Source organism: Notolepis coatsorum (genome assembly GCF_963971535.1).
Source record: "Notolepis coatsorum genome assembly, chromosome: 2".
Taxonomy (NCBI): Eukaryota; Metazoa; Chordata; class Actinopteri; order Aulopiformes; family Paralepididae; genus Notolepis; species Notolepis coatsorum.
In genome coordinates this window covers 134,174,368-134,199,536 of record NC_140166.1, presented here as the reverse complement: position 1 = coordinate 134,199,536, position 25,169 = coordinate 134,174,368, and the positions used below count along the sequence as shown (strand labels likewise).

At 41.3% G+C, this 25,169-nt stretch overlaps 1 protein-coding gene across 1 annotated transcript; it reads right to left on the bottom strand.

The window, feature by feature from the left end:
* Positions 1–2,399: 2,399 nt before the first annotated feature.
* LOC311222838 (stathmin-like) lies at positions 2,400–17,092 on the bottom strand. Its single transcript, XM_084307473.1, has 6 exons — positions 16,977–17,092; positions 13,747–13,773; positions 11,914–11,940; positions 8,804–8,979; positions 5,918–6,109; positions 2,400–3,189 (listed from the first exon to the last, which is right to left on the bottom strand). The coding sequence occupies exons 2-6, from the start codon at positions 13,760–13,762 to the stop codon at positions 3,130–3,132; spliced, it is 471 nt and encodes a 156-aa protein (XP_084163599.1). The 5' UTR covers positions 13,763–13,773; positions 16,977–17,092; the 3' UTR covers positions 2,400–3,129.
* Between the last annotated feature and the right edge of the window lie 8,077 nt (positions 17,093–25,169).

The following is a 25,169-nucleotide window of genomic DNA, read 5'->3' as shown; positions in this document are numbered from 1 at the left end:
TTGGAAACTCATGGCACACTATGGAATCCCTAAAAAATACATCAGCATAATCAAGAACATGTATCAGGACATGAAATGCCAAGTGTTACATAACGGATGTGCACGAGAACACTTCAAAGTGCTCACCGGCGTGAAACAGGGCTGCCTACTTTCCCCCTTCCTCTTCCTCCTATGCATCGACTGGATCATGAGGCAAACCACAACCAGTAAAAAGACTGGCATCCAGTGGAGTCTAACGGAGCACCTCGAAGACCTGGACTTTGTGGATGACATCGCACTACTCTCACACAACCATCAACAGATGCAAGACAAACCCCAGCTGCTAGAAACAACTGCAGCTGGACTTGGGCTCAAAATAAATGGACCAAAAACTCAAGTAATCAGAGTCAATAATAAAAGCACGAACCCCATAACCATCGGGGGCCAGACACTGGAAGAGGTTGACAAATTCATATACTTGGGGGTAGTGTTATAGCTGTGGATGGCGGGACTGAGGAAGATGTAAAGGCAAGAATAGGAAAAGCAAGAGCAACATTCAACATGTTAAACAAGATATGAAAAACCCAAAACATCAAACTCAACACCAAGCTCAAAATCTTCAACTCCAAAGTCAAATCCGTACTGCTATATGGCTCTGAAACCTGGAAAACCACCACTAACATCACCAATAAATTACAATACCCCCCCCCCCCCCCCCCCTACTCAACCTCCCCCAATGTACAGTTTTTACGTCAAATGTATATAATCTCTTTTCTGGACTCTTTTTGTGTCACAAACAGTACTGTATTTGCAAATCTGGTATGTCATAAATGTATAGATGTAGCAGTACTGTCTATCTGTATGTCATATGTCCTGATGAATTGAAAATGGGGGACCCTGATGTAAACAAGACGAAAGTCTTTCTCTGGTCTGCATCCCCTTAACGTATTGTACCCATTCTGCAATCTGTTAATAAAGTTTTCAATTCAATTCAATTCAGACCTATCCATTGTCTGAGACGTATCCTCAGGATCTTCTGGCCAAACACAATCACCAACATCAAGCTGTGGGAATGCACCAAGCAAGAATCAGTGGAGGTCCAGCTGACCAGGAGAAAATGGAGCTGGATTGGGCACACACTTCGAAGACACCAAACCGCAATAACCAAACAGGCATTAACCTGGAACCCACAAGGCAAGCGAGGCAGAGGAAGACCCAAAAACACCTGGAGAAGAGACACTGAGCAGGAACTCAAGACAAGGGGACTGACGTGGAAACAGCTGGAGAGGATGGCGCAAGACAGACGGGGGTGGAAACTTTTCATGAATGAATGAATGAAAACTTTATTTAACAGATTGCAGAATGGGTACAATACAGTAAGGCTCAATACATACAATTGTTAAGGGGATGCAGACCTGAGAAAGACTTTCGTCTTGTTTACATCAGGGTCCCCCATTTTCAATTCATATTCAATTCAATTCATCATCAATGGCCTATGTTCCGAAAGGAATAAAAGGCCTAAGTAAGTAAAGTAAAACAGTAATTCAGAACTGCCCTATTGCATTATTGTACTCGGGTCTATTCTATTTTACTGTTTTATTACACTGCACTATGGCACTATTTTGCTGCTTTTATTATTTGTTTATCGTCTATATTATGTGTGAAGATCAGGCCGTAAACAGGGAGGCCTGTTGGGATGTTAGATCCTAATCTGAGGAACTGTGATTTGCTGTTGTCTTACCTGGACTTGTCTATTTTTGTCTACTTTGCTAATTTTGTCTTTTTTTTTTCCCTGCTGTGAAGCACTTTGAGCTGCAATTCTTATATGAAAGGTGCTATACAAATAAATTATTATTATTCTGTAGTTCATGGATTGGTGAGATATATAAGCAGAGACTTACTAGTCATTTGGGCCTTGTTCTGAGGTTTATTAGGCTTTGGATAATTATTCCTATCCTTTTTTTGATATACTACTCAGTGGCCACTTAGCTAAACCTGTGAAGTGGCCACTCTTGTGGATTTACCCAATAAAGTAGTCACTCTTGTGGGTGTACCCAATAAAGTAGTCACTCTTTTGGATGTACCCAATAAAGTGGTCACTCTTGTGGGTGTAGGCCTACCCAATAAAGTCACTCTTGTGGATGTACCCAATAAAGTGGTCACTCTTGTGGGTGTAGGCCTACCCAATAAAGTCACTCTTGTGGATGTACCCAATAAAGTGGTCACTCTTGTGGGTGTAGGCCTACCCAATAAAGTCACTCTTGTGGATGTACCCAATCAAGTGGTCACTCTTGTGGGTGTACCCAATAAAGTGGCCACTCTTGAGGATGTACCCAATAAAGTGCTCACTCTTATGGGTGTACCCAGTAAAGCGGTCACAGTAAAGCGGTTCCCTCCCAAAAACAAGACAGATTCACATCTAGAAGTGAGTGAATTTATTATTAACTCCGGTACACTACACACAACATTTTCATACAGTATGTCCCTTGTTGAGATGAAAAACAACCACTGCCACTAGGGGTCAGCAGAGTCACAGGACTGGCCGGGAGACGGTACTGCTGAACGAGACAGCATCATAGATCAAAGAACCAGCAGACAGCATCATAGATCAAAGAACCACACAACATGTTGAACCCATGTTGGTTAATTTCCAGCATACGTTTGTCACATCAGAGGGGGGGGGGGGTAAAGCTTCAACATTCTGTCTTCAGTTTCCTCAATAAAATAGATTGTTGTTACTCATTACTGATCGAAACAAAGGGGCCTGACTAGCCCACAAGCTTGCCTCTGTGTCTGTGAAGACCACAATAACTGCCAACAAGCCTGGAAAGTGAAGGACAAATGTAGGGACATTTACTTTAGTAAAAAAAACAATTTTTTTAAAAGAGCAATGAGTTTTCCTTAAAGGTAAGAAAGTTTCAAACACAAAAAGGTCATAAAATATAATACAAAATCAAGTTCAGGTGAAAAAGACAAACAAATCCACTACCAAACTAAAAACGGGGGAAGTGTTTACACACGAGCGTCTGACCAACGGCGAACAAACCCAACACAACAAGCTGCTTATTAGCGGAAGTGGGCTAAAATATATCTGAACACGTAAAAAATATATAAAAATCTTTGTCTTTTCTCCAAGTGAAGAAAAACACATTAGTCTTCTGTTGCATCTTTGTTCATACGGAAGTTACGGACTTCTTCAATCTTCTTGTCCTGTTATGGAAACACATATGATAAAGTAGTTATTGTATTGACTCATTTCAACAGATATAATAAAGTAGTTATTGTTTTCATTCATTTCAACAGATATAATAAAGTAGTTATTATATTCACTCATTTCAACACATAATAAAGTAGTTATTATATTCACTCATTTCAACACATAATAAAGTAGTTATTGTATTTTGAATTGTCTGATTGTAAATGTTCTAAAACTGGGTCATTCGCATGCAGGGGGAGGCAGAGAGAGGAGAGAGAGAGAGGCAGAGATAAAGAGAGAGACAGAGGTAGAGAGAGGCAGGAGGCCCACACATTATAAAGTAATTATAAAGAGTCTTCACTCGTTTCAACACATTATAAAGTAGTTATTGTATCACTTGTTTCAACACATTATAAAGTAGTTATAACGAGTCTTCACTTGTTTCAACACATTATAAAGTAGTTATTGTATCACTTGTTTCAACACATTATAAAGTAGTTATTGTATCACTCGTTTCAACACGCCCTACCCAAAGCTGTAAAGGAATGTGAATCCCTACCCACATTCAAAACCGCTCTTAAAGAGCACCTACAGGAGGCTGCAATTCGAAACTGGCCACCGTAAATGTCCAAACCCCCCCACCCCCTCCTAATAGACAGTCTCCTCCCCACTGCATGTATATATTCTCTCCCCACCGTATGTATATTACTCTCCCACCTGCCCAACCCCTCCAAATGTACAGTCTCCACCCCACCGTATGTATATTTCTCTCCCACCCACCCACCCCCTCCTAATGTACAGTCCCCTCCCCATCATATGTATATACTCTGTCAGGATCTCTGGGTAACAGTACTGTATATTTGAATACCGTTTATGTCACAAATGTATCAGTACTAAATACCTGTATGTCCCTATGCCATAAATGTCATGTATGTTGTGTATGTCATAAATGTCGATATGAATTGAAAATGGGGGACCCTGATGGAAACAAGACAAACGTCTTTCTCTGGTCTGCATTCCCTTAACAATTGTGTGTATTGAGCCGTACTGTATTGTACCCATTCTGCAATCTGTTAAATAAAGTTTTCATTCATCATTCATTCATTATAAAGTAATTATAAAGTCTTCACTCGTTTCAACACATTATAAAGTAGTTATTGTATCACTCGTTTCAACACATTATAAAGTAATTACAAAGAGTCTTCACTCGTTTCAACACATTATAAAGTAATTATAAAGAGTCTTCACTCGTTTCAACACATTATAAAGTAGTTATTGTATCACTCGTTTCAACACATTATAAAGTAGTTATTGTATCACTAGTTTCAACACATTATAAAGTAATTATAAAGAGTCTTCACTTGTTTCAACACATTATAAAGTAGTTATTGTATCACTCGTTTCAACACATTATAAAGTAGTTATAAAGAGTCTTCACTCGTTTCAACACATTATAAAGTAGTTATTGTATCACTAGTTTCAACACATTATAAAGTAATTATAAAGAGTCTTCACTTGTTTCAACACATTATAAAGTAATTATAAAGAGTCTTCACTCGTTTCAACACATTATAAAGTAGTTATTGTATCACTAGTTTCAACACATTATAAAGTAGTTATAAAGAGTCTTCACTCGTTTCAACACATTATAAAGTAGTTATTGTATCACTAAGAACACCTGGAGGCGAGACACTGAGCGGCGGAACTAGCTGGGGGGAGGCAGAAAGGAACTAGCTGGGGGGAGGCAGAAAGGAACTAGCTGGGGGGAGGCAGAAAGGAACTAGCTGGGGGGAGGCAGAAAGGAACTAGCTGGGGGGAGGCAGAGAGGAACTAGCTGGGGGGAGGCAGAGAGGAACTAGCTGGGGGGAGGCAGAGAGGAACTAGCTGGGGGGAGGCAGAAAGGAACTAGCTGGGGGGAGGCAGAGAGGAACTAGCTGGGGGGAGGCAGAAAGGAACTAGCTGGGGGGAGGCAGAAAGGAACTAGCCGGGGGGAGGCAGAAAGGAACTAGCTGGGGGGAGGCAGAAAGGAACTAGCTGGGGGGAGGCAGAAAGGAACTAGCTGAGGGGGAGGCAGAAAGGAACTAGCTGGGGGGAGGCAGAAAGGAACTAGCTGGGGGGAGGCAGAAAGGAACTAGCTGGGGGGGAGGCAGAAAGGAACTAGCTGGGGGGGAGGCAGAAAGGAACTAGCTGGGGGGAGGCAGAAAGGAACTAGCTGGGGGGAGGCAGAAAGGAACTAGCTGGGGGGAGGCAGAGAGGAACTAGCTGGGGGGAGGCAGAAAGGAACTAGCTGGGGGGAGGCAGAAAGGAACTAGCTGGGGGGAGGCAGAGAGGAACTAGCTGGGGGGAGGCAGAAAGGAACTAGCTGGGGGGAGGCAGAAAGGAACTAGCTGGGGGGAGGCAGAAAGGAACTAGCTGGGGGGAGGCAGAAAGGAACTAGCTGGGGGGAGGCAGAAAGGAACTAGCTGGGGGAGGCAGAAAGGAACTAGCTGGGGGGGAGGCAGAAAGGAACTAGCTGGGGGAGGCAGAGAGGAACTAGCTGGGGGGGAGGCAGAAAGGAACTAGCTGGGGGGGAGGCAGAAAGGAACTAGCTGGGGGGAGGCAGAAAGGAAAGCCCAAAGCCGTGTTGGATGGAGAAAAGTCGTAGATGGGCTATGCTCCATTGGGAGCGATGGGCCTAAGTAAGTAAGTATTGTATCACTCGTTTCAACACATTATAAAGTAGTTTATATAAAGAGTCTTCACCTTCTCCTTGAACTTCATGTTGAGGAGCTCAGTCTGAGCCTTGCGGTTCTCCTTGTTGGCCTCCATCTTCTGGTTGAGCTTCTCCTCGGTGACCTTGCTGAAGACCTTGCTCCCCTCGATGGCCTTCTGGTGAACCTCCTTCTCGTGCTCTCGCTCTCTCGCCAAGTGCTTCAGTATCTCCGCCTCGTTGCTCTGTTGGAGGAAAGTAAACGGCACCCGTTCAGTCAGTCTGCATGTCAAGTGGAGCCAAAACTGAATAGAGGAAACTGCCCCATTCAGTTCCGACTGCAGGCAAAAGTAGTCACGGATATCCAAAAGTAGTTGTCGGTCAGATGATTTTTGACGGGTGAATACGAGACACAAACAAAACGAGGACAAACAGTGAGAGTAGGACGCAGCGGCAGGCAGCCGAAAACAGTGGCGCAGCCATCTTACTCAGCCGTCAGCTGTCAGCAGGTAGGGTCCCTAAATGTTTAGTTTATTTGAAAATTATTAAAATACATTACATGTTACAACAAGTCATGCATCCTAAAATTATCAAGGATAGCACAAAAAAGTCACAGACTTATTTCCATTGTGGTCCTTGGTCTCAGCAGCACATGGTATTTACATAAACATGTATTACACATATTACCATCAGCCTACAGTATATTGCTAAAAAAATAGAATTAAAAAGTCAAATACAACATTATTAATAAAATATACAAATACAATATACAAAATGTACAGACACACTAAAACTACACTACATTAAAAACTAGAACCTTCCTTAGTTACTCTGGGACATTTTCTAGGAGCCATTTCCTAACGTTCACCTTGAAACTATACAGGTTCACGATCTGTTTGGTGGTCAAAGGCAACTCATTCCACTCCTGTGCTCCTTTGTGAGCAAATGAGCACTGTCCCATCTTTGTTCTACACCTTGGAGGATGCAGGTTTGCTATGCTAGATCTCGTTCTGTGGCTGTGTGATTCACTAACACTAGGAAAATAGTTACTAAAATATTTGGGGGCCCTGTTATTTATTATTTTGTGTACCATGTTGAGCCTAAGCTGGGCTACTCTGGCCTCAACTGGTAGCCAGTTGAGCTCCTGAAAATGTCTCCTCCCAACATGATCACGAGGTCCTAGGCCCATCACAACCCTGATCAGCTTATTCTGTGACACCTGTAGTTTCTTCTTTAATGAAGCTGACAGTCCCTCAAACCAGGCTACACTAGCATAATCAAAATGACACTGCACCAGGCTGTTGGCCAGTAGTCTAAGGCTTTCCCTGTCAAGAAGATTGGCCTTTCTAGCCAAAAACCTGGTGCAGGCATTTACCTTACCCAGCACCTGTAAGGCCATTCCCTCCCCCCCAGACTGTCATCCAGCATACAGCCCAGGTACTTCACTGCTGTTCTTGCTGCTACAACCTCAGACCCTAATTCTACCTTGAGTTCAGGAGCCTTTTTTAATCTGGGCTTAGATACGTACGAACAAAATAGTGTACTCAGATCCTTATGGGAGATGAGCAAAGCTGAATCATCAGCAAATAAGAATAAATTACAAGAACATGCTTCTCTCATATCATTTATGTACAATAAAAATAGCAATGGTCCTAAAACACTTCCTTGCGGCACCCCACAAACTATTGGTTTGGCATTCGACAAAAAACCATTGACCTCTACCCTCTGGTCCCTGTCTGTCAGATATGAGGCAATCCACTTTACAGCTGTATCATTCAGTCCCAGAGTTTTCAGTTTATCAAGCAGTAGACCATGATTTACTGTGTCGAAGGCTTTCTGAAGATCAAGTAAGACCATTCCACACAGTTTCCCTTCATCCATCTCCTTTCTAATAAAATCAGTCAGATAAAGGAGGCATGAGTCTGTAGAATATGACTTTTCCTAAACCCTGATTGAAATTCATATAGAAGATTGTCCTTGCTAACATATTCTGATATCTGCTCGTGCACCACTCTTTCTAAAATCTTGGACGTGACACTCAAAATGGATACTGGCCTGTAATTATCAGGCTCAGCGCTATTCCCTTTTTTGTACAAGGGAATAATCTTTGCATGTTTAGTACCACTTGGTACAATGCCTTGCTCCAGGGAGAGGTTAATAAGATGTGCAACTGTTTTACTGTGAGCGATTTGTAGTGCCAAATTTCCCACGGGATGAATAAAGTAATTCGATTCTAGTAGTAGTAGCATCATCATATAATTATTATTAGTAGTAGTAGCATCATATTATTATTATTAGTAGAAGTAGTAGTAGCATCATCATATTATTATTAGTAGTAGCATCATAATATTATACATTATTACTGTATGTATTATAAAATAATAATATTATAAAATAATACATTGCTCTTGACTTTTTGTTTATAATTCCTTTTATTTTTATTTTTGTTGTTATGATTGTTCTGTTTGACGGAGCTAGATACCGTGATTTGTTTGGAGGAATATGGAGAACACATGTTCAAAAATAAACGTTTTCATTAATTCGTTCATTATTATTAGTAGTAGCATCATCATATTAGTAGTAGTAGCATCATAATATTATTATTATTAGTAGTAGCATCATCATATTATTAGTAGGACTAGTAGCATCATCATCATATTATTATTAGTAGCATCATCATCATCATATTATTATTATTAGTAGTAGTAGCATCATCATATTATTATTAGTAGTAGTAGTAGTAGCATCATCATCATATTATTATTATTAGTAGTAGTAGCATCATCATATTATTATTAGTAGTAGTAGCATCATCATCATATTATTATTATTAGTAGCATCATCATATTATTATTATTATTAGTAGCATCATCATATTATTATTATTAGTAGTAGCATCATCATCATATTATTATTAGTAGTATTATTTTCATGGTTACCCGGCGTCTCTCGTCCGCTGCCCCCAGCTTCCTCTGGATCTCCTCCATAGAGATGTCCTTCTTGGGGGTGGTGGACCGCTGGATGTCGGCCTTGCTGCGCTCCAGGGACGAGGGGCTCAGGATCACCTCAAAGGCGTGACCCGAGGAGCGCTTGTTGATCTCCTTCACCTGGATGTCTGCAGGACCACGGAGTCAAGTCAGCATGTGATCAAAACGGGAGCTTCCCTCTGGGGAGAGTGGCTCCATCATATTTCAACAGTATAAACACTAACGAGAGCTTCCCTCTGGGAGAGTGGCTCCATCATATTTCAACAGTATAAACACTAATGAGAGCTTCCCTCTGGGGGAGTGGCTCCATCATATTTCAACAGTATAAACACTAACGAGAGCTTCCCTCTGGGAGAGTGGCTCCATCATATTTCAACAGTATAAACACTAACGAGAGCTTCCCTCTGGGAGAGTGGCTCCATCATATTTCAACAGTATAAACACTAACGAGAGCTTCCCTCTGGGAGAGTGGCTCCATCATATTTCAACAGTATAAACACTAACGAGAGCTTCCCTCTGGGAGAGTGGCTCCATCATATTTCAACAGTATAAACACTAACGAGAGCTTCCCTCTGGGGAGAGTGGCTCCATCATATTTCAACAGTATAAACACTAACGAGAGCTTCCCTCTGGGAGAGTGGCTCCATCATATTTCAACAGTATAAACACTAACGAGAGCTTCCCTCTGGGAGAGTGGCTCCATCATATTTCAACAGTATAAACACTAACGGCAGCTTCCCAAAAGTAAACAAATTAAATAATAACATTTCCAAACTGGGCAGTATACTGCACTGGGTGCTGCAGTGTTGCGTGCATAGTAGTAGACATATTAGTATAGTAGGTAGTAATATAGGCAAAGAAGATTATTTAGTGGAAGAGTGGAAGATAGTAGAAGACCGTTTTCTTCTTTCATTTCAGATATTGATTGAAGAAGTGTGTTTTTAGTCGACGGCGAAAGATTGGTGGGGTTTCGGCTGTCCTAACTCAAAGTGCACACTCGGCTAATATCACAATGTGTGCACAATGATACGTCTTTTTAAATGCTTTCATGAGGTCTAAAGGTGCTTCCATAGTCGAGCGGACCGTACACGGAGCAGACTCCCGCGGACTCAAAGCGGACCCAAAGGGTACTCAAAGCAGACCCAAAGCAGACTCCAAGTGCAAAGCTCCTATTTTCTGATGCGCGGACGTCCGCGGCGCCCACTTGGTGTCACACAAAACGCTGCTCGGGGTCTTTGTTGACCATGACCTGCATTAACACATTGACTGCCACGCTTCTATCCATCAATGTATGATCACTGCCACCAGTCTAAGCCTATGGAGATGTTCACCTTCTTTACAGGGCTATAACTTTTTTAATTGTATTGCTAAATTGACATTACTATGGCCCATTCACAGGGCACGAAATTAACTTTTTGACTCACCGGCCAGTGGCGGGTAGATGGGAAGAATCTACCCGCCAAGCATATTTCTTACCTGCCACATTTTTTTTGATTACATTTTTTTATTTTTATTTTATATAATTATTATTTTTTATATATATATTATATAAACATACTTGTAGTTGTATTATCTGCGAGACATCGCCACCACGCAACAAGTCAAAATGCTCGCTATCTGCAAACAGCTCCACTGTCTGTGTGTATACTTGAGTAGCCTTCAGCTCCAGTAAGGATTCTCCGGCGCTGCAGCTGGACCCTATACTCTACATTCAGCAGCATGCAGCATCGGTAAACAAGCCACAAATTAGGCCTGTCGTAAGACCAAAACACACTGCAGTTTTAATTATTTTACATTACTATTTTGTGACCCGCCAAATGGCGGACAGACCTCTCAGTGGCACACGCCAAACCTAAAATCTGGTCGCCAATGGCGGGTGGCGGGCTCTAGTTTCGGGCCCTGCCCATTCAACATCGATTATCTATCGTTCAGGATGTAGGAACGTTATGCTTTTTCGTTCATAGATTCTTCCAAAAATACCTTCTAGAATATAAATATGTTTTTATCGTTTTCTGCAGTAATTCATAGAACGTGAGTTATAGGCATAAACGCATATATAGATTATCAACTGGCGTTTATTGCCGATACATGCTATATAAAAAAATGTCAACTGTACATGATCGTATACGTTATGATTCATCATGCGCGGATGAAAGGGGGGGGGGGTCATTTATAATTCCGTGATCGTCAGTAAATGCTTTATGTAGTATGGGTGATATATTGATCAGAGCTGTTTGCAGTGAAAAGAATAAACAATCAAGCTGAAAGTAACGTTACTGTCCTCTTACCGTTCGCCGATGAGACTGGAGGAAAAAGATCCCACTTATTTGACGTCGATCGACTAGATCCATTTCCGGTTTGTATGGCGCAATAAACGCCCAAATCATATCGAATATTGAGTTATGGCAGCGATCCATAGCACGCCAGTGTGTGTCTATAGTCCCGCAACGATATGCGACTGCCGGACGGATTTCCCAGATGCACCGAGATCACCAGATCCACTTCCGGTTGTAACTCGCCCGATCATCCACCAGGTGGCGGTATTGAGGCGTTGCACTGTTGTGCAGAGTCCCACTGTATCAGCAGAGGCTGGGTGGCGGAATTATGAATGCCATGGCGAAAAAATGAAATATTATCTCAATAACGTCGTACAGCGTGGTCTGGCAGAATTAGCGTGGCCAGCAAACACGTCATAAGCCGTTTTTGGCGGTCAATGTGTTAAATGTGACACCGCGTGAGGAGAGTTTGAGATTTGCCCTTGACGGTAAAATCTTGTGATAAAAACGATGGCACAGATAGACGCACATTTTGAAGAGAGACTGACAAATGAAGTACAGAAATACAGACATTTATATGATACACGAGACACGATATGGCGCGAGACATGTAGGAAATTGGTCCGTGGAGGTCCGCTGAGGTACGATCGCCTATGAAAGCTCAATGAGTCCAGTGGACCTCCGCGGAGTCCAGTCCGTGTGCGGTCCGCTCGACTATGGGAGGAGCTTAAGGTGTGCAGCGTCTATAAACTGTGAATGTTTTCCATGTTTAAAACACAAACTTACCTTTAGGGGTCTCCATTTCACGAGTAGCTAAGAGAAACAGAGAGCAGACACAAGGATCGGTTAGTGACATGACAACAGTGGTGGTGGAGCGTAACAAGCACTGCACCAAAGTACACATTAGAGGTACTTGTACTTTACTAGAGTATTTCTCAAGTTAACCCTTGCACTACCACACTACAGAAGGTTAACCCTTTCACTACCACACTACAGAAGGTTAACCTTTCACTACCACACTACAGAACGTTAGGGGGAGATTAGCTGGTGTATCCAACCTCTACTACGCTCAACTGCATCGTTTGGTGAAAACACCATAGGCTAGCCGCTAGAAAACAAATACTCGCCAATTAGACGCTGACGTGACGTAATGTATAAACGTAAAGACGTGAAATTACTTTGTTGGCTTTGTTATGACACTATCTTGGTACCAATGGCGCAAAGTTGCAATATTCAGTCGATTGATTGTAAAGTGCAATGTTTATAATCCAAGCATATGGCTTTTCCTCAAACTGAGCTATGCAATCTGACAGGTGATTGCATGTGCAGGTGACTGGCCATGCAAACATTAAGTAACCAGCAGGTAACTTGAATTAGGGAAACCCATAGGAACTCTCATTTTAGCACGACACGTCACCTGAAAATACAATCACAGCAGATTGCGTAGTTCAGTTTACTTTTGGCAAAAGTAAAAAAAAAAATTAAATAACTTTTCCAAACTGGGCAGTATACATCAGGTAGGCTGTGTCCTTGGCTCCAGTTAATTGATTAATCAAAGCTAATGAATTGCTTGTGAGACGTAGACGTGTGACATCACAGGGGCAACGTGCGCCCCAGGGCTTAGTATGGACATTAGGGAGGCTAGCTCATTAAATATTTTAAAAAGTAAGCTAAAATCCTACCTCTTCATCTTAGCCTTTTAATACACTCTACCACTTAGATTAGTGTACTGTCCATTTGTATGTCTGCACTTTATGCATTGCTTTTATTTGGTCAATTCTCTGCAAATCTTATGCCTGTCAATATGTATGCCAATTTTACGCCTATGTTATTTTATGTCTACATTACTGCTGTGAAGCACTTTGGGCTGCAATTGTTGTGTGAAAAATGCTATACAAATAAAGTGTATCATTATTATAATAATTCAGAACAGCTTGTTTAGGCTTGTGAATCTGAAGAAGTCAAACTGTGGCCAAACGGCAAGAAGCTGCCATGTCGTTTTCCCTCAGCATCTAAATAAAACCTCAGACTGACAAATCAATATAAAGACATCATTTCCATAATATGTTCCCTTTAGAGCTGCTTTAGAGATCATTTAGAGCTGCTTTAGAGCTAATTTATAGCAGAGCGTGACTGTGGTGCATTTTGTTACATTAATGTTAACTGCGATGTTGTTTTACAACAAATACAACTGAACATTCACATTTAGTAATTAGCTGACGCTTATCCAAAGCGACTTACAAGTTCTGTACAACAAATCAGCAGGAAGAGTACAACTGTTTCAGCTGAGTAAGTGTTGAAACGTGGGTGCTGCAGTGTTGAGTGCATAGTAGTAGACATATTAGTATAGTGGGTAGTAATATAGGCAAGGAAGATTATTTAGTGGAAGATAGTAGAAGACAGTTTTCTTCTTTCATTTCAGATATTGATTGAAGAAGTGTGTTTTTAAATCGACGGCGAAAGATTGGTGGGGTTTCGGCTGTCCTAACTCAAAGTGCACACTCGGCTAATATCACAATGCGTGCACAATGATACGTCTTTTTAAATGCTTTCATGAGATCTAAGGTGTGCAGCGTCTATAAACTGTTAATGTTTTCCATGTTTAAAACACAAACTTACCTTTAGGGGTCTCCATTTCACAAGTAGCTAAGAGAAACAGAGAGCAGACACAAGGATCGGTTAGTGACATGACAACAGTGGTGGTGGAGCGTAACAAGCACTGCACCAAAGTACACATTAGAGGTACTTGTACTTTACTAGAGTATTTCTCAAGTTAACCTTTTACTACCACACTACAGAAGGTTAACCTTTCACTACCACACTAGAAGGTTAACCTTTCACTACCACACTAGAAGGTTAACTACAGAAGGTTAACCTTTCACTACCACGCTACAGAAGGTTAACCTTTCACTACGCTCAACTGTAGTTTGGTGAAAATACCATAAGCTAGAAAACAAATGCTCGCCAATTAGACAGTAGTGTAGTAACAAAGCCAAGTAATTTGGGAAATATATCCGTTGTATGCTGTACTTTTCTTCCACTACATTTATCCAAACCCATCATAGTTACTTTGAAGAAAAAGATTGTACATACAAAACATGGCATACATTGATGAAGATTAGGTACTTTCAAATGTAAACCTGCCAACTTCAAGGGGAAGTAATCGGAGCCAGGATAACTATACCACATAGCATAACATTTAAATGTTGAATCAAGTGTTCCTTTATTAATCCCCTTGGGGGAAATGCAGGTGTCATCAGCATGGTGGAGGGGAGGTACGCGTCTATATTAATCCCAGCCGAAGAGTGCAAGAGCGCTTCCGCATTCTTCCCCATTCGCCGGTAAGCAATGCACATTTCCTTTTCCTTCGCCCAGGTGCTCGCCGCGCATGCGCATGAGGTCCTCGCTTGGTTCAGACGCCCCATTCAACACGGTTAATCACAGATGCCAGAACGCGCCATATTAAAGCCTTTGGTTCATATTAGCAACGCTGGTCGCAACGCTGGTCAATCACATTAACGCTGGTCAATCACATTAATCACAGAACACGCCAAATTAAAGCGCTAATACGGTATATATATTATAATATATATACGCGATGGACGCAGCAGGCGATGTTTGCATACTTCATATATGTGTCTACCTCTTCTTGCTGTCATTGAAAAGTTTATTAACAGATTGCAGAATGGGTACAGTACAGTACAGCTCAATGTGCATCTTCTGTGTTTGTTTCCTTATTTGATCAATTGCAGGTATGAAAAGTACCTGCGGTACATTGAGCGCCTCTACAGTCGCAGAGAGTGCTGGGCACTCAGTTACCGGGTCGCGCGCGGTCTCCTCACCCGGGGAAATAACACAAACAATTATGGCGTTATGTGGTCCTCGTTTGGATAATATGTAAAGTAGAGTTGACAGCTGCGTTGTGTTAACGTTACAATGTACAGGGAAATAACGTTATGGCGTGTTATGGCGTTATGAGGTCGTCGTTTGGATAATATGTAAAGTACAGTTGACAGCTGCTTTGTGTTAACGTTGCAATGTACAGGGAAATAACGTTACGGCGTTGCGAGTGAATCCAGTCCACGTCGCGATAATATGTATTCCATTTCGGCGTCAGCGGGGAAAAAGAAAATGCGCATTTGGAGGGCGTTACCGGGGGCCAATCAGGGCAAAATGCGGAAGCGCTCTTGCACTCTTCGGCTGGGATTAATATAGACGCGGGAGGTACAGGTAAAAAAAAAAGATAACAATAAATATATTAGAACATGATAATAATGGATCATGTGTTCTTAATACAAGAACGTCATGTAGTAAAATGTGTCCCTTTATTTAATATCAAATTCTTCTCTTCTTTTAATAGTGAATGACTTACTTTTACCAGTTTACTTTTTTTTTTTATTATCTAGAATCTGGAATGCTGTCAAACAGCAACCTCTGAGCAAATGAGCTCATGGGACCAGAATTGCAATATACTTTTATAGTTTTGGTCTCATGTGTTGGTTGGAGTCTAGTAACTACTTGTACTGTGCAGCACTTCTCCAGACCTGTCTTGGCAGAGCCCGGTGTTTAGGAACCCCTCCCCTATTCCCACTAAACTCCAAGTCAAGCTTTCCTTTATTATTAATCCCCTTGGGGAAATTAGGGGGAAATTTGCAGCATGGAAAAGAAGAGGTACAGGCAAAAAAATATAATAATATAAATAGTAGTAATAATAATATAGTAATACTTATAATAAGAGAGTATTATACCTAAGATAGGTTATTTCTTTATGATCCCCTTGGGGGAAATTCCGACTGCATAGCAGCACGAGGAGGGAGGGGGAAGGGAGGTGCAGGTATGAGCAGCTGGGTAATAGTAGAAATACATGATAAATATATATAGGCAATATTTATTAATATTAATTTCAAAATACGAATATAAAAGCGAGGTTATAGAAACCACTGTAAACAATACAATTAAGTGAATATAGAAATACAATAAAAAAAAATACTGTAAACAAAGGTGCATAATATGATTGTGACTTGGTTATATATTATATTATATGCGTTATAGGCAGTAGCCTACATAATTTGAATCTGAATATATAATACTACGAGTTAAGAGAAAAAGTAAACAGTGTGTAACACGAGGTACCCTAACTGGCAGCAGGATAATAATAATACAGATCGGACCAAAACACAGTTCACTTTTCAGCAGAGCGTGGAGCCAATCTGATTATTAATCATCATCACTAAACACATCGATCTAACAGTAATCGAACTACCTTATCTTAAACTAAAATAATAAAAACAAATAGTCTCTTCTTTCTATTTCCTCGAGGAGGACTGGTGTTGATCCGACCGACTTCACGGTTGGCGAGAGTGTGTTGCTGAGGACGATTGGCACAGCAGCACTAATCAATAAAAACAATCGAACAGCCCCAGCAGGATTATTATGGACTGTCCTCCCAGCAGCTGGCACCGCTCACACAATAATAACGCGCCAAAGTAGTGGGGTGATGGAGGTAGATGGTACACACTGTAGTAACTATAGCAGCTAATCAGAAGATCAAATACCTTTAACTGGATTTTTTTTTTTATTATATAGATAACTACAAACCGAATTGTTTTTGCCATTATAGTAAGTAAATATGTTAAAACTATTTTAGTTTGAATCGCTTCTTTCTTTCCAATGAACTGCTCGTTGCTGCAACTCAACTCTTCAGACCTTTTTTCAACTGGATACACAGGAGTTGACAGTTGGGTCCGAATCCGCTTTAATGTTATGTTACTAAGTTAAAATGCCCCATAATTGCTTTCATTTCTGTCGACGATTGTCGCCCGGTAAAGTTGCCATATCCTCCTCCTTACCTGTAAGTGCTGTACGTTGGTTGTTATTATGTTTATGTAATAAATCCTCAGCACCAGAGCACCGAAGTGAGTCGTTCTCCAAAGTGAGCTCTCAGCGCCTCCACCACACTTTACCGCGCTGGAGGAGGCGGGATCGACGTCACGTCCGGTTCAAGTTCGCGCCAAGAGACAAAGGAGCCATGAGCTCGCGCGCCGCCCCCACCACTCTGTTGCCCTGTTGCCCTGTTTCCCTTTTTTTGACGTTGACTAATGAGAGAGAGAGAGCGAGCGAGAGAGAGAGAGAGAGAGAGAGAGAGAGAGAGAGAGAGAGAGAGAGAGAGAGAGATGAGAGAGAGAGAGAGAGAGAGAGAGAGAGAGAGAGAGAGAGAGAGAGAGAGAGAGAGAGAGAGAGAGAGAGAGAGAGAGAGAGAGAGAGAGAGAGAGGAGACTGGAGGGAGAGAGAGACGAGAGAGAGAGAGAGAGAGAGAGAGGAGAGATGAGAGAGAGAGAGACTGAGAGAGAGGAGAGAGAGAGAGAAGAGACAGAGAGAGAGAGAGAGAGGAGAGAGAGAGAGAGAGAGAGAGAGAGAGAGACTGAGAGAGAGAGAGAGAGGAGAGAGAGAGAGAGAGAGAGAGAGATACTGGGGGAGAGAGAGAGAGAACAGGACAGAGAGAGAGAGAACAGACAGAGAGAGAGAACAGACACAAAATACATCTAAAAATAGGTACAGATACTGTTATCATTCAACAAGTATTTAAAACATGTCCAAGTCTTTTTGAGAGGTAGTATGTTTCAAAGCCAGATATACGTTTCTTTTATAAAATAGTTGTTCTTTTTCATCAGCAATTATTGTATGGATACAATATTTTACAGTATAGTTTGTGATTATAGGCAGCATGATTTGAATAATAAAATAAAATATAAAAATTGGGTACATTTATAACCACATCAGGTTTAGGTGTATTTGGTAAATTTCCAAAAATCAACAGTGTAGGTTATATAGTCAACAAATGAGTGTTTGAGAGATTCATCCTTTTCCTTACAAAAACAGCACTCAAAAATATTTTATTTTTGTAATATATATCGAGATGATAACTGTCAGGTTTGGGGGGGGGGTGGACATATACACACAAAAGGGGGGGGGGGGGTAAAGTTACCACTGCTTGACAGGGCATGGGGAAATGGAGGAACACTGAAATAAATAAAAAATAAAAGCTAATGAAAACACAAATCACCAGGATCAAAGAAATTGGGGGGAAAAACAAAACAAAAAACAACCGCCATTGACTAGCAGTTTAAAAGAAACAGGAAAACAAAGCAAGAGAAAAGTAGAAACTGTACTCAGGTAACACTCCTCTACTATGAGGGCAAACGTGAGATGAACAAGCATCTGAGCACAGGAAACCAAGCCTACTTATGTTGTGTTCGGGTGTGTGTGCCGCACAGCTGGACTGGTAATCTGGCATACCAAGCATTTTCCCGGTGGGCCGACTCACCTGGGGGCCGGTATAATTTGATTTATGAAAATCTTTTAAAAAGAATTGGTCAACGACCGGTCCATAAAGCAGGGACAGCGGCCCATTGGTTCATTTTCTATACTGACACTGGGCTGGCCCAATCACATCTCTTACTAAGCCCCACCCCCTCCTGCAGCAACAGCTGGCCCACTGCCAGGCAGAGGAGCAGGAGGAGAGTGTAGCAGCTACTCCAGGTAGGGAGTAGTTAGTACCTTCATGATTAATAGGGACTCGCAGGGAGGTAGTGTGCGTGCCATGCCATGATGACGATGATGATGATGATTCATTCAATTAATGTCGACAATAATATGATAACATACTCGTAAGTTGTAACGCTATCATAAAGTGAGACCGTCAACTACTGCTGGTGGTCTCTCAGTCAGTCAATGTCAAATAGCGCAGCATAAGCTATTGGCATTGTTTTTGTAGCTAGCATAGTTCCCTAATGCAGTCGCAACTCCGGCGGACTATTCTAACATTAACTAGCTAACGTTATTTTGTCAGCATTGCGTTGGCTAAGCCCACGTTGCTGTGAGTGACCTAGGTCCATATCAAAAAGGTGATCTATTAACTGTGTAAACCTTATGCAATATTCATCATTGATATTTGAATACTACTGAATCTGTATGAACTGAGTAGTTAGTATCTATGAAATAAGATGGAACAGCTCCATGCATTAATTGAATAAACAACTATTTGCTCATTACCAGTATGGTATTGTTTAATTGTACAGCTATTTGCACATCTTTGTCAGGGAATTCCAACAATTCTGGACATGAATGTACCAGTTAATTGTAATCATCTCTCTCTCTCTCCTTATGTCTAATCAAGCCAGGTTGTGGAGGAGAGAGACAGGGAGGAACAGGCTGTAGACTACTTTGCCCGTCCTGAACCTGCTATGATGCAGGTGTTTTTACATCACCACCCAAAACAAGATTCAGCCAATAGCGAGTTCAGTGAGTACACTGGTCCACTTGCACTGGTCCACTTGTCCATGGCACTTACTACCCAGCTTTGTAGTGGTTTGGGGGAATAGTACAGTAGGTACGCATATTTAAGGGACTGCAAGGATGGTGTACTGGTGGGTGGTGTCCGACCGATTGTGGTGGGCTGGTCTGGGCCAAAAATGCCAAGGCCGATTTTTTTGTCCCAGTCCAGCCATGGTGTGCCGTGACCCCTTTCAACGTAAAATGATATCATAACTACCATCTAGTTATTTTTATTGGAACAATGCTTCACGATATCCTCCACAACAGCTATATAAACACTACAAAACTGATTTAGACAATTCTAGCCAATTCTGAAGCTCTCTCTGGATTAAACTCTGGGTCACATTTGGCTCAATCAAAATTCATCTTTGACTCTAGACACCCGACCTCCACAGTAACTATTATTTTCTTGCAGTATGCACCTGTACTCCCAATCCCTCTGGCACCCCTCCCCCCACGGGAACTCAACCTTTCTCACAGAATATGGACACTGACACTGAAATTCAACTTGAACCTTAACACACACACATCTGCACACGCACACACACGCATGCACACACACACAAACACACAGACACTGAAAAAGAATACCCCTTGCTTTTCATCATAAGTCTCAATCAAGACACAATCAAGATAGATGTCCACATGAGCTGTTCATACCACAGTCTATCCATATTTTAACTTTTTCTAACATAAATCTATATGGGTTACTAGTTAATAATATAAAATTACAATTATAAAGTAAATTTTTTATTCTAATATTAGTCTATTATAGACAGATAACATAATTATCCACTGTCTTCACTATAGGGACTATAATGAGTGCATTTAATCCCATTTCTAAATTAGAAATATGAATGCATAATAAGTTAGTTATGATGTAGTAAAAACAATATTGGATGATAGTCATTGTTTTTGAGTGTTTTGGACCTATGAGTTAAATCATGGGTCAAAATTTACCCGCGAACACACAGGACTAACTGGGGCATATTTCAGTTAGTCACAGCAAAAGTCACCTAGTAAAAGTGAGATAATTGACAATATCAAAACATGCTAGGGCTGTACCGAATAGTTCGAAGCTTCGTTCATAATGTTGACATTCAAATTCTAAATCAACATAAAAAATTGTAAAAAGAAAAAGATTTTTTTTTTTTACATTTTTATTTGCCAAGGTATGGCGAGTGCCATACCTTGCCATACCAAATGGACGCCCCTGCTATCAAGCATCTGTAATATATCAATTCCAGCATCTGTAATATATCAATTCCACTCACGGCAGCAACATTACTTCTAAATGATATATCTTTATTACCAACATCCATACAACAGAAAATAATTATTCTGGCAGGCATTACAGCAGCCAAAAAACTTATCGCTATGAGATGGAAAGAACCTGAGAATCTCACGGTAATTCACTGGTCCCTGACATTGCTGGACGTTATTTATTTGGAGATATCGACTGCTCGGATGGTTGGGGTGGGACAGGCGGGTATTGAAATGTGGACTGCAGCGGCCGAGGAGGTCAAAGGCTCCATGTAGCGGCAGAGTGGGGGTAGGGTGTTGGTCCTGGGGAATCCGGTGGTCTTGTCCGGTGGTCTTATAAAAAAAAGAAATTTGATTAAAAAAAAATCATTAATGGGCTGGCACCTCCTCCACTGTGCGACTTTGTCCAAATTCGTACAAACTCCAACGAGCTACAAGAACAGTGTCAGCACTTGATTGCGTTAAACCGTTCTGCCACACTATGTTTGGACATGTCATCTTTTTCTGTAAGAGCAATTACTCAGTGGAACAGCCTGCCCAGAAGAGATGAGGAGGTGCAGCTCAATTGTCATCTTCAAAGCTCACCTGACAGCAGGGGCGGAGCTATAGGCGCGGCTGGGGAGGCAGCTGCCTTAGGGCCCGCCCACCGTCTGGCGGGAGGGGGGGCCCGGGCCCCGGGCCCCCCCTCCGGCCCCGGGCCCAGGCCCGGGACTGAATGGAGTTGCCGTTCGCGTGTGGGACTGGATCGAACACAACTGGTGGTAACGGCAACTGGGACTGGTGCGTTTGTTTTGATTCTAGGCTCCTCCCGTTTTGCCAGTACTGTGGTACGAGTACGACTGATAGCGTGTGGTTTAGGAACAGGGCGTTTTGCACAAATCCAGCGCTCCCTTTCCTTGGCTGTGACGTAGCCACGTAAATCTCACAAGCAGCGCGGAGGTGATATTTTTCTCTGATGTCGCGTTCACGTTACGTGGGAAGAATCGGAAGAATCAGCTTCCGACTGGGAAAAACCATTCACGTCAGCCTCCTAGTTGTAATTCCTACTAGGACATATGGGATTTTTTATAGACCCCGATATCTCCCACTTCGCGTCACGAATTGCGGAAGTATGGATGTGGGCGTTTTGATCGAGTCAATGCGTGAAGGCTTCCTAGTTGTAGCAACGAGATGTCCTCTGGTTCTTCCGCTTCTTCCCACGTAACGTGAACGCGACATCAGAGAAAAATATCGCAAGCTATGTTCAACATAATAAGTCACCTGAAACATGAATGAATGAATGAAAACTTTATTAACAGATTGCAGAATGGGTACAGTACAGTACAGCTCAATACATACAATTGTTAAGGGGATGCAGACCAGAGAAAGACTTTCGTCTTGTTTACATCAGGGTCCCCCACATCACCACCGCTACCATGGTGTATTAAAATCCGAAGACGCCGAGCAGCTAAAGGGGACATTTACCGAGGACCAGCACAAAGTGTGGATATATTATGATTTAACAAGTCTTATCTGTCCAGGACGATGACAACATTATTGCAGGTAAGCTAACTAGTACTACTAACGTTATCACGCTAGCTTGGATGCTAACTAACGTAATGTGAATGAATGAATGAATGAAAACTTTATTTAACAGATTGCAGAATGGGTACAATACAGTACGGCTCGTTAAGGGGATGCAGACCAGAGAAAGACGTTTGTCTTGTTTACATCAGGGTCCCCCATTTTCAATTCATAGTGATCATAGAAAACATACGTTACCACCTAGCCACAATCTATGGTATTTCTAGGTTACCACATGGGTGGCGCACGTGAACACTTTGTGAATTATGTGAGGGTGTATCATGATGATGGTAATTTGGCACTTAACGAACGTTACCTATCTCTTTGCCGTTTTGCATAGTGCACTGCATAGTACCAGAGATGACAAAAGTTATGTGGTAACATAGGTCGCATCACTGCCAGTAGTCGGCATATTACCCAATTCTGACTCTGGTATTAGTCAACTAACGTACTGTTAGCCGCTCTGTAATAACGAAACTGAAATATCTAATGATGATAGTCAATCATAAAGACAGAAAACACTCTCATCACAGACAAGCTGGATCTGGCCAAATACCTAAACATGTCATGGTGAATGAATGAAAACTTTATTTAACAGATTGCAGAATGGGTACAATACAGTACAGCTCAATACATACAATTGTTAAGGGGATGCAGACCAGAGAAACACTTTCGTCTTGTTTACATCAGGGTCCCCCATTTTCAATTCATTATAACATAATGACATACAGATAGACAGTAGTGCTACATCTATACATGACATACCAGATTTGCAAATACAGTACTGTTTGTGATACGAAAAGAGTCCAGAAAAGAGAGTATATACATTTGACGTATTATTATTGTATTGTGATATGTTTTGTTTCATGTTGGATTTTTTTTTTCTTTTTCTTTTTTTTTTTTTTTAATAATACAATAAATATCGGGGGGGGGGGGGGGGCCCGAGCTGTCAATCTCGCCTCGGGGCCCGTGGGGCATTCCAACCGCCACTGCCTGACAGGATATTGCTAGTTAAACCTGTTCCCCACCCCACCCCACCTACCCCCCCACCCCACCCCACCTCCTCCAATGTACAGTTTCTTCCCCCTCAAATGTATATACTCTCTCTTTAGACTCTTTTTGTACTCTGTATGTCATAAATGTCTAAATGTAACAGTACTGTCTATACCTGTATGTCATGTATGTCATATGTTATGATGAATTGAAAATGGGGGACCCTGATGTAAACAAGACAAAAGTCTTTCTCTGGTCTGCATCCCCTTAACAATTGTGTATATTGAGCTGTACTGTATTGTACCCATTCTAAAATCTGTTAATAAAATGTTTAATCAATCAATCAATTCCCACTTTCAGTAGGGTACCCTTTAAGCGGGAGTGTTCTTTTAATATGTTATTGTATGTTTTTATTGTATTGTTTTACATTGAATGTATTTATTGAATTGTCTTACATTGTATGTTTGTATTGTATTGTTTATATATTGTATGTACAAGGGACTGGAGATGTAAAATAGCAAAAGCTACAATTCTAGTGCATCTTTTCTCTTCGGAGACTAATGTTTTTATTTGTACATTGTCCCTGAAATAAACTTCGGTAGCACTTTATAATAACACCCTGTTATAATACATTTATAAGGTATTTGTAGATAATGGACTAATCATGAACAAACTATTTATATACATTCATAAATGATTATTAAAACATTTATAACTATATTTGTATACCATTTACAAAGTATCTATAACGCATTAGTGGATAATGAACTAATTATGAACAAACCATTTATATACATTCATAAATGTACTCGTTTAAAATTCGATCTGTTGGTCACTTTTTTCCACATGATCAACCTTATTTGTTCATTATAAGTGCAACATTTAATAATGATATCTAATGTGTAGTAACACATTTGTAGATGCTTTGAAAAATGGATATGAAAAAACAACTATACCTCCATTTATTTGTTCATGTTCAACAAATGATTTGTTAGACATTCATAAATGATCTATAAATCATTTGCAGATGCTATTGTGTGCCCTCATCTAAAGTGAACACTATTCATCATTAACAAATGTGTAATACAGTTTGTTCATTATTTGTTGACTTTCAACTCACTTGTTATGAACGATCTGGCTTTTATGAATACAGACACGAGGCAAAGACCAGACTTGTCTTTTCATGTTTAACAAATAATATAATAATAATGCAGGACCTGTTGCAGAGGTCTTTATTCGGCATGCAACGACACTCAATGTTTTTAGTGGTACACACAGCGGTTAGTTTAGCACACACACCGGAACACACACGCATGCATTGTCTTTTTAGGATCGCCGATGCGATTTGTCTCTGCGATTAACCCATCCCGTCGTCCTTCCCCCCCAATCCAAGTGCTCCTGTCCGTCTTCGTCAAGGACGCCACAGCGTTAGCGATCTGTTGTTGTGCATGTTTTTCCATTGGGTTTATCTTATCGGGGGGAAACCCTTGCGAGCACGGGGAGAACATGCAAACTCCACACAGAAAGGCCTGGGAGATACCCCACCTGGGTACCTGGCATCATGGAAACCTGGTCCCCAAGCGGGAATCGAACCCTGGACCTTCTTGCTGTGAGGCGACAGTGTTAACCACTACACCACCGTGCCGCCTAATGATTTGTTAGACATTCATGAAACATCTATAAATCATTTGCAGATGCTATTGTGTGCCCTAATCTAAAGTGAACACTATTCATCATTAACAAATGTGTAATACAGTTTGTTCATTATTTGTTGACTTTTTCATCACATGTTATAAATGTTCTAGACAGCTTTCGGATCCACCCTTCTTTGTGACATCAAACAGTGACAGAATTAGGACTATAGATAAATGCAATTTTATTAACACAAA

Excerpts from the sequence above, each read along its gene's own strand:
- LOC311222838 (XM_084307473.1), bottom strand. Across the intron at positions 8,980-11,913 it reads TGAAATGGAGACCCCTAAAG|ACATCCAGGTGAAGGAGATC; the intron begins GTAAGTTTGTGT and ends GTGGTCCTGCAG. Across the intron at positions 6,110-8,803 it reads CAGCGGACGAGAGACGCCGG|AGCAACGAGGCGGAGATACT; the intron begins GTAACCATGAAA and ends TTCCTCCAACAG.